At 53.9% G+C, this 9,934-nt stretch overlaps 8 protein-coding genes across 11 annotated transcripts; 4 read left to right on the top strand and 4 right to left on the bottom strand.

Moving 5' to 3' along the window:
• Nucleotides 1-1,483: 1,483 nt before the first annotated feature.
• Nucleotides 1,484-1,669, top strand: KVP18_000058 (uncharacterized protein; the record flags this gene model as incomplete). Its single annotated transcript, XM_067957980.1, has 1 exon — nt 1,484-1,669. The coding sequence occupies one exon, from the start codon at nt 1,484-1,486 to the stop codon at nt 1,667-1,669; it is 186 nt and encodes a 61-aa protein (XP_067812414.1).
• Nucleotides 1,670-2,885: 1,216 nt separating this feature from the next.
• On the bottom strand, nt 2,886-3,482 carry KVP18_000068 (uncharacterized protein; the record flags this gene model as incomplete). Its single annotated transcript, XM_067949685.1, has 1 exon — nt 2,886-3,482. One exon carries the CDS (start codon nt 3,480-3,482, stop codon nt 2,886-2,888), a length of 597 nt encoding a protein of 198 aa, XP_067812435.1.
• Nucleotides 3,483-3,502: 20 nt separating this feature from the next.
• KVP18_000061 (uncharacterized protein) lies at nt 3,503-4,328 on the top strand (the record flags this gene model as incomplete). Of its 2 annotated transcripts, XM_067949285.1 has the most annotated exons (2): nt 3,584-4,181; nt 4,210-4,328. In XM_067949285.1, 2 exons carry the CDS (start codon nt 3,584-3,586, stop codon nt 4,326-4,328), a joined length of 717 nt encoding a protein of 238 aa, XP_067812419.1. The 2 variants fall into 2 exon arrangements, with proteins under 2 accessions (XP_067812420.1, XP_067812419.1); XM_067949286.1 differs by having other exon boundaries at nt 3,503-4,261.
• KVP18_000074 (uncharacterized protein) lies at nt 4,318-5,404 on the bottom strand (the record flags this gene model as incomplete). Of its 2 annotated transcripts, XM_067949756.1 has the most annotated exons (2): nt 4,318-5,131; nt 5,160-5,404. In XM_067949756.1, 2 exons carry the CDS (start codon nt 5,402-5,404, stop codon nt 4,318-4,320), a joined length of 1,059 nt encoding a protein of 352 aa, XP_067812444.1. The 2 variants fall into 2 exon arrangements, with proteins under 2 accessions (XP_067812444.1, XP_067812445.1); XM_067949757.1 differs by lacking the exon at nt 4,318-5,131 and having other exon boundaries at nt 5,156-5,404.
• A 46-nt stretch (nt 5,405-5,450) lies between these two features.
• On the bottom strand, nt 5,451-6,326 carry KVP18_000056 (uncharacterized protein; the record flags this gene model as incomplete). Its single annotated transcript, XM_067957824.1, has 1 exon — nt 5,451-6,326. The coding sequence occupies one exon, from the start codon at nt 6,324-6,326 to the stop codon at nt 5,451-5,453; it is 876 nt and encodes a 291-aa protein (XP_067812412.1).
• Nucleotides 6,327-6,491: 165 nt separating this feature from the next.
• KVP18_000075 (uncharacterized protein) lies at nt 6,492-7,835 on the top strand (the record flags this gene model as incomplete). Its single annotated transcript, XM_067949758.1, has 1 exon — nt 6,492-7,835. The coding sequence occupies one exon, from the start codon at nt 6,492-6,494 to the stop codon at nt 7,833-7,835; it is 1,344 nt and encodes a 447-aa protein (XP_067812446.1).
• A 125-nt stretch (nt 7,836-7,960) lies between these two features.
• Nucleotides 7,961-8,278, bottom strand: KVP18_005065 (uncharacterized protein; the record flags this gene model as incomplete). The annotated part of the gene is made up of 1 exon (XM_067949408.1): nt 7,961-8,278. One exon carries the CDS (start codon nt 8,276-8,278, stop codon nt 7,961-7,963), a length of 318 nt encoding a protein of 105 aa, XP_067812447.1.
• A 49-nt stretch (nt 8,279-8,327) lies between these two features.
• KVP18_000071 (uncharacterized protein) lies at nt 8,328-9,923 on the top strand (the record flags this gene model as incomplete). 2 transcript variants are annotated; one of them, XM_067949726.1, is made up of 1 exon in its annotated part: nt 8,328-9,923. In XM_067949726.1, the coding sequence occupies one exon, from the start codon at nt 8,328-8,330 to the stop codon at nt 9,921-9,923; it is 1,596 nt and encodes a 531-aa protein (XP_067812439.1). The 2 variants fall into 2 exon arrangements, with proteins under 2 accessions (XP_067812439.1, XP_067812440.1); XM_067949727.1 differs by having other exon boundaries at nt 8,361-9,923.
• Nucleotides 9,924-9,934: the final 11 nt, after the last annotated feature.

The following is a 9,934-nucleotide window of genomic DNA, read 5'->3' as shown; positions in this document are numbered from 1 at the left end:
AATCCAGCTGTTCCACCTCTTCCTCTTTTACATGTTCAACTCTTTTGGTCTCTGGGATTTCTTCTCCCACCTCTTCTGTCGTTTCAACAGCTTTGATCTCTTCGACATATTCCAATAAGCCAACTGCGCCGTCTTCCTCTTCAACCTTTTTTACATGTTCAACTCCATCGGTCTCTGAGATTTCTTCTCCCACCTCTTCTATCATTTCAACAGCTCTGATTTCTTCAACATTCACCTCTTCGATCTGTTCCAGTAAGCAAACTGCCTCCAGCGTAGCATTAGGTGTCGTGGGCGCAAGAACATGAGAAGGTTCACCTCCATCTGACTCTCCTAATACAGTCTCCGCAGTCGACAACTCAATCTCAATTAGCGGTAGAGGGGCCTTTCCGAAAGTCCAGAGACCCGACGCCAGCGCAATCCAACGTCTTCTCTGTCGGAGCGGCACACAGGTAAGCATATCCGCCTTTCGAGAACACCGAAACTCGCAATAGTCGTATTCATTCGCCTTCAGTGGAAGGTGCAGAATATGGGAGCACCCCCTCTCAAATGAGACCCTCGAATAATAAAGTCCGCTTTAGCATTTCAAAAAAATCCGATCACAATTCCTTCGATTTCAGAAACGATGGGATATTTTTCATAAGAAATATTCTTATGAAGCAATATCAGATTAAGAAAGCTCCTTTGATCCGACCAGTGACACGAGTCTCCGAACCCTCCCACTGTTGCTGCCAACGACCCTCTGCCATCTCGCAGCCGCGCTTCGGCACCTCTGGCCTTCAGAGCTTCGACGCCTTTCCCAATATGCACCAGTGCCACCATATGCAGCCAGCGTTCCAGCCAGCGGGCACTTTTCAGCCTCAAGCATTCTACCAACCCTCTACAATGATGAGGACTGTGCAATACCCGCCTATTGCCCCCTCCTACCAGGTCGCCCCTTCTCCTACCGTAACGGTGCAGCAGGTACCCCCTTCGCGGCCCCGCACACGAGTAGAGTACGTGGTTATGCCGAAGGGTGATGCGCCACCAAACGTGAAGAGCGCAAATTGACTTTCGTGAATCACTAGCATCGGCAATCCAGTTTATGCATGCCTTGTGCCTCCCTGCGATGCGTCCTCCCTGAGCGAAACTCCGAGCGCTTCTTGTTCATAATATGCACGACGCTCGAGCTGTTGTCGTCGGAGAGCTCACCCTTGTAGCAGGCGAACTGCGTCGTATCGCCGAAGGGATTCACGCTGTGTGCAGGTAGAGCACGCACGGAGTGGTAGTAGTTGCGTGCCCTGTAGCGGTGTTCACCAGGGCCCTGAGCCATATGGTAGCGACCCATAGAAGCGGGTCGAGCCCTCGTATTTTTGAGAGTGCTGGAATAGTCGCCTTGTGACGCGTCATCAAAAAATCCGCTCAAATGCCTTCCAGAAATCATTCCTGCGGTGACACGAGAAGTAGTGCGCACGCTGACCCCTCTATGTCCCGCAGATTCTACACGATGACTTACGTGCCGATTACGTGCGTGGTCGTGACTGCTTTGCCGGCTAGCATGGCGGTAGCCAGCATGACGGTGACTTGCATGCCGGTGCCTTGCATGGTGGTGAGTCGCGTGGTCGTGACTGGCGATGTGCCGGTTGCGGCCAGGCCGGTTATCACCGCCCATGCGATTGACCACACAATGTGAGCACTTGTCCTTGCACTCGTCGCACTGGACACTCGTGGTGAGTCGGCTACCATCCACGCTGTCCGACTGGGCGGCGCGGTCGCGATGCTTTCGACTCTCGTGGACGTCACTCGTGCGAGTACGCCGCTTGCGATGTCGTCTTTTCTTGCCCTTCTTTTTTGTACTCGAGCTCGACGAAGATGACGTAGTCGACGACGACGACGAAGACAATGCTTCGGAGATAAAATCGATCTGACCTTCAAAGGTTCTTACTTCATCAATGCGGTACGGTGTGCTTACACGTACTCCCATATGCGGTGGGATGAATACTGACTTGTGAGGCACGTAGACATCCTTGTCTGTTAATGTGGCGAGGGGCACGTCCGTTGGCTGGTCAAACGATTGGCTTGACTGGCTCCAAGATTTCGACACGACTCGTTCCATATAAATGATGTGTTTTACGTGTTTGGACGGCGACACTCATGTAACAATAAGCGATCACTAAGATAGTCGTGGTGCACACTGCACATAGATCGAAATGGAGACGCCCACAAGTCCTTTTGGGTCTATTGTGAGGCGTTTGACCGGGTATTTCACACCAAAGACAAGCCCCAAGAGTACCCGACACGTCCACTTCGGTAAGTCAATTAGCTTAATTGAACCTTTAATCATGCATAGGGCCGACTATTCTGTGCCAGCCACCGACCCTACGTCTGAGTTGATTGAGATCACTATCAATGAACCTGCAAAACGCAAGCGCGGCCGTCCGAGGAAAAATCCGGTTCAAGAAGCTCCACTACTGAAACGGCCCCGAGGCAGACCTCGGAAGCACCCTCCCCCCGAAAATCAACCTCCTGCGATTAAACGACCGAGAGGACGCCCTCGGAAAAATCCCCCATCAGACAACACTCCTGTTATTAAACGACCTCGCGGTAGACCGAGGAAGACCGAAGTGGACGCAAGTGTAGGGGTCGCCAAAGAAGGTCCCAATGAGTTACCCAAGGCATTGAGTCGCGGTCTGAAGAAAGATCAAGTAAGTTCAGAGACGTCTGATTCGTCGTCTGTCTCTGTCCCCATCATAACACGCCGTCGGGCTCGCGAGCTATCTGCAAACTGCAGTACTGATGATGAAGCTCCGTTGAACCGCAAACGCGCACGCACCTCAGCTGTGCGCCAGCTGGCTGGTAGGCAGGTCGTGAAGATTAGCCGTCCTCGAGGTTGATGCATTCAAATTAACTCAATCATGTTTCAGCTTTCGTGAGCGAAGAGACAGCATATGTCCGTACAGATAAGGGAATCCGGGTAAATAGACGAGCAGTAGACACCAGTAGGCCCAACGCAGCGTCGATGACGTCAGCAGTACTTTCCGAACACACAGCAATTCGGAAGCAACCCCCACGGGATACAGCACAATGAATCCGGAATAGCGGATCCACACCAGCACCCGAGGTATCCACTCAGGCTCGCCAGCAACTAGGCTAACGATATAGTAGACTGATCGAATAACCTCTGCTAGACTCCACGCGAGGACGCAGCCGTAGAAGGCCGGTGTTTGATGGGCTGCCTCACAGTGCCCCCAAAGAAAAACGATGGCGAGCCTCGAGCCCGTCTGCAGCGCAGTCACGAGAGGACCGCTCTTCGAAATTCGCAGCCACGAATGCAGAACATCAAGGAGGCTCAACATTTGCGTCCACCTCAAAAAAAAGAAGTGCTCGTGAAAGAACTGTTCCACTCCAACTGCCGCAGTAAGACTTGTCCCGGCTTGAACAAGCACAGTGGACCACAGAGCCGCCTGTATGGCGTTGAAGCTGAGCAAATAAGAAGTACTCGCCATCTGAAAATGAGCACAATTCGATGCGTTGCCGCATGAAGGGTGGAGGTGCCCCAATGCTACGAGCGATTGCATTGGATTTTTTGTGGCGTGATAGCTTCCAGATGCCGTGGGACTTCAGAGCGGAGGAGCTGCCTCGAAAGCGAGAAGCGTATTTGGCGCGACACGTCAGCGAGATGCGCCGGTTGAGGGAGGCCGGATCGGCCTCAGCAGCCACAAAAAAGGAGGACTACGAATTGCGAGCACTCAAGTCATGCGAGCGCCTGCTAGCTGACGCCGACCGAAAGGTGTTTGATTTGTCCATGCTGCCGAAAGGCGATCTACTTATCCTTGGCGACCTCGCCCCTGCCTTGAAGAAGGCTCGCAGGTTCTGGAGAGAGCAGCGGCACCAGCAACGAGAGCTCAAACGCGTGATGGAGTTCTTGCCAGACCAGCGCAGAGAGCTTGGCCACCATCTGGCCACTCTGATGTGCTTCTACCTCGCCGCTCCGCGGCTTGCGAGCTCTGGGTCACCCGTAGCCCGCCTGATGGATACGGTGGACTCCACCTCACTGCTACTGGTCAGTGTTCCCTCTAGGTTCTCAGTGGAACGACTGTCCTTCGAGATAGACAATCTGACACGACTGCACGACGCGATCAGAGAGCTGCTCCCTACAATAGGGCGGTTGGCGGGCGAATGCTTTTGGGCATGTTTGGACTGTCGTAGGCCGCTCCTGCCATTCTCACTCAGTCATGCGAGACGTGATAAGCTGGGAGCTGTACACACTTCAGCTTCGCAGTGACTGGAGGTGGGAGCGGGCTCCGCAGCAAGTAACTCCAATCTTCGACCTGGTCCAGTTCATTGAGTGAGTTCCAAGAGCTCTGCATGCCGACGGCTAATCGCAGCTCTCCAGGCGATCACGTCGCTGGTGAAGTTCTGTTGAACCTCTATTGGCAGAACACCCAACTCGGGCGTGGCCGCCACGGCTGTCTTAGGCTTCGTGTCCGGCGTGCGATTCTCTGTGGTGGCCCACATAACTGTGGGTCTGCACTCTCTTCTTGAGTAAGGGTTCGGACTGGGGGAAGAAATTATCGTGGGCTTCTTCATTCGCGAAATGAGGTCTGTCTGGGGAGCGCGTTTGCGAGACATGCCCATCTTAGCGTCAATGTCCAGGAGATCCTGCCCGATTTGGGCCAATCGTTGTCGATTTGCGTGCTTCTTCCCCGTTTTCTGGTTGCGGAGAGACTCCAATTCCAACTCTAGGTCGGCCTTCAGAATATAAAGGTCCTTGGACGATACATCAGCCTTCCGCGTCTTCAGCATCTCCTCCACATCGTTCTCTGTAAAGGTGAACTCTGCAAGCTGTTTTGCCTTTCCTTGTAGAAGGACCGGTAGCGCCTCGAGGCGCATGTAACCGGATCCCCCTCGAGGCAGGCGCTCCAAGAGGCGCATGAACTGTGACGACTCGTTGGGTGTCAGCTCCTCGTCCACGACGTCGCAAGCCGTGAGCGTCTCCTCTTCCGCTTCGGTTGAGTGAGGCCCGGCTACCAATCGTCTTACAATGAATGCGACGGAGCATTTTTCTGTTCCGACGGAATAGGGGGTGACGGGCTTTAATTTACGTACTTGAGCCAGCGTCACCACGTTTGAAGTTCGACATCTAACGTACGCACTGAGTCGGGCGTCACCCACAACCTCACTCTTCCAAAAAAGACTCGCACCTGGGATGGTTAGACATTTGCACTAGCAACTGGCGGCTGCCTACAGCTGCCTGCTTCAGCAGTTCAACGCTTAATCCCTTAGGCAGTTTACGAGTGGTTTTGGAGGAACGAGCGTTGAAGGACTCCCGATCATCAGTGAACAGCGTAGAATTCCGATCCTCGCGTTCCGGCTCCGCGGCGTCCTCTGACTCCATGGAGACCTCACTTCGCTCGGAGTCACTCATAAAATCTGTAATTGGGCGCCGAGCGTCAACGAAACAAAAAATGTACTCACTTCACCTCCCAGTTCAGCACTTTGCTTGTTCGCTTCTTTGTGTGTCCTCCGATCCACCAACCTCCAGGTCTCAAAGTCCGACTCTGATCGAAGGAAAACGAATAGCCCGGCGACTCATCAACATCGATGAGTTTGAGGGCTCCACGATTTCGATTCCATATTTCGGTCCGCGCCGCGACGTCGTTGATGGCCTGGTTGAACTCTACCGGTGTTTGGAAGGCACCCAGATGCAGAGACCAGTTGTCGACCATCCGGTCGTCGTTGCGGTAACCCCGCCTGACCCACCACCAGTCTCGTCGGAAGTCCTGCTGACGCTCATACAAGTTCCACTCTCTCATTTCTGCCAATGTTCGAAAGGCGCGCGGCAGCGTTTTGGGTCCTGCCCGCCGCCAGCAGGCCAGATTGGGTTCGTTGGTGTCCAGTGAGGCCCACCGTGACTCGTTGCTCTGAGTCCAGCTGTGTTTGTCTCTAGATAACGTCTGTTCGAAGTGGCGATACTCACGCCAAGTACTCATTCTGCGTGAAAACCTCAGCTTGGCAGCTTCCCATTCAGCCTGGGTGAATGCTCGGTTCCATTCTTGGCCGAAAAACCCAGTTAGGGGTTGGGGCGGAAGACCGGGTTCATATTGAGTGACTTCCCACTGCTCAAACAGCTGGCGCAGATGCCTCCTCTCCCTACAAAGCAGGTTTGCGTGACTGCGTTCCTCAACACACTTGGTCCTGCGGAAGGCCTGCTCCCACCAAAGACCGTACCGGTTCGTGAAGATCAGCTCGTCATCCGTGTCGCTGGTCGGATGCACAAGGACGTAGGCCCGCTCTTTGACAGGCTGCATGCCCATCCTCTCGAATTCCGACTCCGCACCCATATGCATTCAGAGCTGGCGTAACAGCTTACAAAAGAAATAACCGGGCCAAGGACTGCTAAACCCTCACTGGTGCCAGCTCAAAACCATCTATTGACGCACAATCCAATCCAACCCCACACATATGACCCATGATTGATACAACGACTCGAATTAGTATATTTACCTTCAATCATGGCTTCAACCATTGTTAGCATCAAGGCCCGCGAGATCATTGACTCTCGTGGCAACCCCACTGTTGAGGTTGACCTGACCACAAAGGAAGGACTGTTCAGGGCTGCCGTACCCTCTGGTGCGTCCACAGGCATCTACGAGGCTCTTGAGCTTCGCGATGGCGACAAGACTCGCTATATGGGAAAGGGTGTTCTGAAGGCCATTGAGAACGTTAACACCATCATTGCTCCCGCGCTGGTGGGAATGGATGTCACTCAGCAGGCTTCCATTGACAAGAAGATGGTTGAGGAGCTGGACGGTACCCAGAACGAGTATGGTTGGTGCAAGCAGAAGCTCGGCGCCAATGCCATCCTGGCTGTCTCTATGGCTGTCTGCCGTGCTGGTGCTGCTGCTACTGGATACCCCCTGTACCAGTACATTTCCCGGCTTGCGGGTACTAAGCAGACTTCGTTCTTGCTACCTGTGCCGGCCTTTAACGTCATCAACGGCGGATCTCACGCTGGCAACAAACTTGCTATGCAGGAGTTTATGATCTTCCCTGTTGGCGCTAAGACTTTCAAGGAGGCCGTGAAGATGGGTGCTGAAGTGTACCACACTCTGAAGACTGTCATCAAGAAGAAGTACGGCATGGACGCCACCAACGTCGGTGATGAGGGAGGTTTCGCCCCCAACATTCTCTCCAACTTCGAGGCTCTTGATATCCTTACTGAGGCCATCAACACTGCCGGACATGAGGGCAAGGTTAAGATCGGCATGGACGTTGCTGCTGCCGAATTCTGGAAGGCTGACGAGAAGGTGTACGACCTGGACTTCAAGACTGAGGATAACGACGGTACCCACAAGAAGACCGACGATGAGCTGATCGAGATGTACAAGGAGTTCTGCGAGAAGTACCCTATGATCTCTATCGAGGATCCCTTTGATCAGGATGACTGGGAGGCCTACACTAAGCTCACCGCTGTTATGGGTGAACAGACTCAGATTGTTGGCGACGATCTTCTGGTTACCAACCCCACCCGTGTCGCCACCGGCATTGAGAAGAAGGCTTGCAACGCTCTCCTTCTGAAGGTCAACCAGATCGGCAGTGTGTCTGAGTCAATCAAGGCCTGCCAGGATGCACAGAAGGCTGGCTGGGGCGTCATGGTCTCTCACCGATCAGGCGAGACCGAAGATACCTTCATCGCTGACCTGGTTGTTGGACTTCGTACCGGCGAAATCAAGACCGGTGCCCCTTGCCGCTCTGAGCGCTTGGCTAAATACAACCAGCTCATGCGAATTGAGGAGGCCCTCGGAGACAAGGCTGTGTTCGCAGGCGAGAACTTCCGAGTTGGGCACACGCTGTGAGCTGCACTGTAGTTTGAATCGAACTAGTCGCAATGACAGTAGGCATTCTGATTGCTTGTCTCAGTAAGGCACTTAAACGCCGTGTAGTTTACTCTCAAACCTTAGAAAGAGGATCTGTAATTCCGCTAGAAAGATGACCTGGCTGGCAGGAGGAACTGGGAGAACGTCTTGTAGTCCATGTCTGCAGACGCCAGTAGGGCCGCCTTGTTTCGACACGCGAGTCCCGTTTTCTCGACAGTCTCTACGAGGTCCCGAGGACGCACTTTTCCGTCATCTTGAAGATGGTCGAAAAGCTCCTTGACCCCAGCCATGGGCGCGGTTCGGACCCAGGAAGAGTACTGGTCTAAGGAGACTTGCTGCTCCCCCCCCATCATGTGGATGGTAGTCTCCACTTGGGCCGCGGGGTAGTTGTGCGCTTCGGCCAGCCGTTGCAGGGTCTCCATATTGAACGGCAAGCCGCCAGCCAGTGCCTTGAAGACATGCTCTCCATGCATGATTAAGGTATTTACTCAAGTGTGTGCATTCATGTTCACGAGGTGCGTGTTCCATGAGTCCAGGCCAGGCTCGAGGCGGCCCCTGTTTGAGGCTCGTTACCCAGCGGCCTGTAGCACATCTGAGGTGGTGGCAGATGTCGTCCGAGGCGTTAAGGTTGTCAATGATCGAAAAGCCCATCTCGTAAAGATACCGTATGAGGAAAGATTCGACACGTACCCCCCACCGCCAAACCCAGAGACGTCGGTGGACTGGAGCCAGCAGTTTACCCCTGAACATCCTTGTCCTCCAGTGCCTGAACGGTTGGCGCCGCTACCAGCTCAGGCCGGCAGGAAGAGTTTCAGCAGCTCTCGGAAGAATCAACTGTTAGTGGACCGCCTCCGAAACCGAAACGTACAGAGGGTGTATTCCCTTTTGGACCCCGATGCTCTGGGCTACGTCGATGTACACGAGGCATTGTATCACATCCGCAACGCGCACAAGGAGGACACAGAGATGGGTGAGCTGCTGTTGGAGGTGTTGGAAGGCAGCTCGAAGTTGGTCTCTAACCGGGGAGTGATAGAGAAGAACGCGTTCTGCAACTTCCTAAGGAACGAAATCGACTGCTCGCTGGGAATGACCTCAAGGGTGGCTCTCCTGCGCACTCAACTAACTGGCCACTGCAATGGAGCGCTCTTTGCCGTAAACTCGGAGCTCCAAAGGAGATGCCAAATCAAACTTGACCGTTGTACTCGGGGAATGCGAAAGATGGGTCAGTACCCCCGAATAGATCCGGCGGTGACAACCGGCAAGCACACAAACCCAGTGGCCCGGGCATTTATAAACAAGAGCAAGACAGTCAACGTGCTGGAACGACCTATGTACCGGGCAGTCTACAAGCCAGGCAAACCCCTAGGGTTCAGAGAACACGAAGCAGTGTGTGCGATGTGTTCGGACGAAGAAGCTAGCGACGATGAGACTCGGCAGGAGGCTCCCTTTGCGTGTTTGGGCGGCGACTTCTTGCGTGGGAGGCTTGTGCAGGAGAGGGTGAAAGAGCCATGGGGCCCTGTAGACGCCAGCCTTGAAGTTCATGCAGCCATAACAGAGCGGCGCCGGAAGGAGAAGATCGCTCGTTTGAAGGCCGAGCAAGAAACAGACTTTCAACGAAGCCGAATCCCTCCGAAGCGAGCTGATCTACACAACTGCATTTGTACCTGCCCTATGGACTCCATCGATCGTTTGCGTCATTTGGATACCTGCACAGCTGCCTTTCACCCTTGCAAACCGACGAAGCCCGTATGCACGCTGGCTACGAAGATGACCAGGCGCATGCCAGACCCAAATCGCATATACCCAACAACTGACAAGTCCACTTTGCCGATTCCCATGGAAAAACTGCAGATCGCGAGGGCTCGGACAGTCGAGGCATTCTGGAACCAGCCTCAGACGAAAACTCAGCCGCCACCTGCAGAGGACCCCGGACTGTTCCCAGACCTTGACTGGTCTGGGTCATTCGTGATGCATTCCTTGGCAGACCCGCAGCCGCATACTCATTGGCCAGCCAGTTTACGCAGCGAATGTGACAAGGACTGCATCTATCGGATTCCTGAAGAGTGATTTTTTTTTTG

The sequence above is a fragment of a genome, assembly GCF_019968955.1.
Source record: "MAG: Porospora cf. gigantea A chromosome Unknown PgA_NODE_150_length_33168_cov_323.273, whole genome shotgun sequence".
Classification (NCBI taxonomy): Eukaryota; Apicomplexa; class Conoidasida; order Eugregarinorida; family Porosporidae; genus Porospora; species Porospora cf. gigantea A.
Note: the sequence above shows the minus strand (reverse complement) of the source record. Positions and strands in the feature narration are given on the sequence as shown.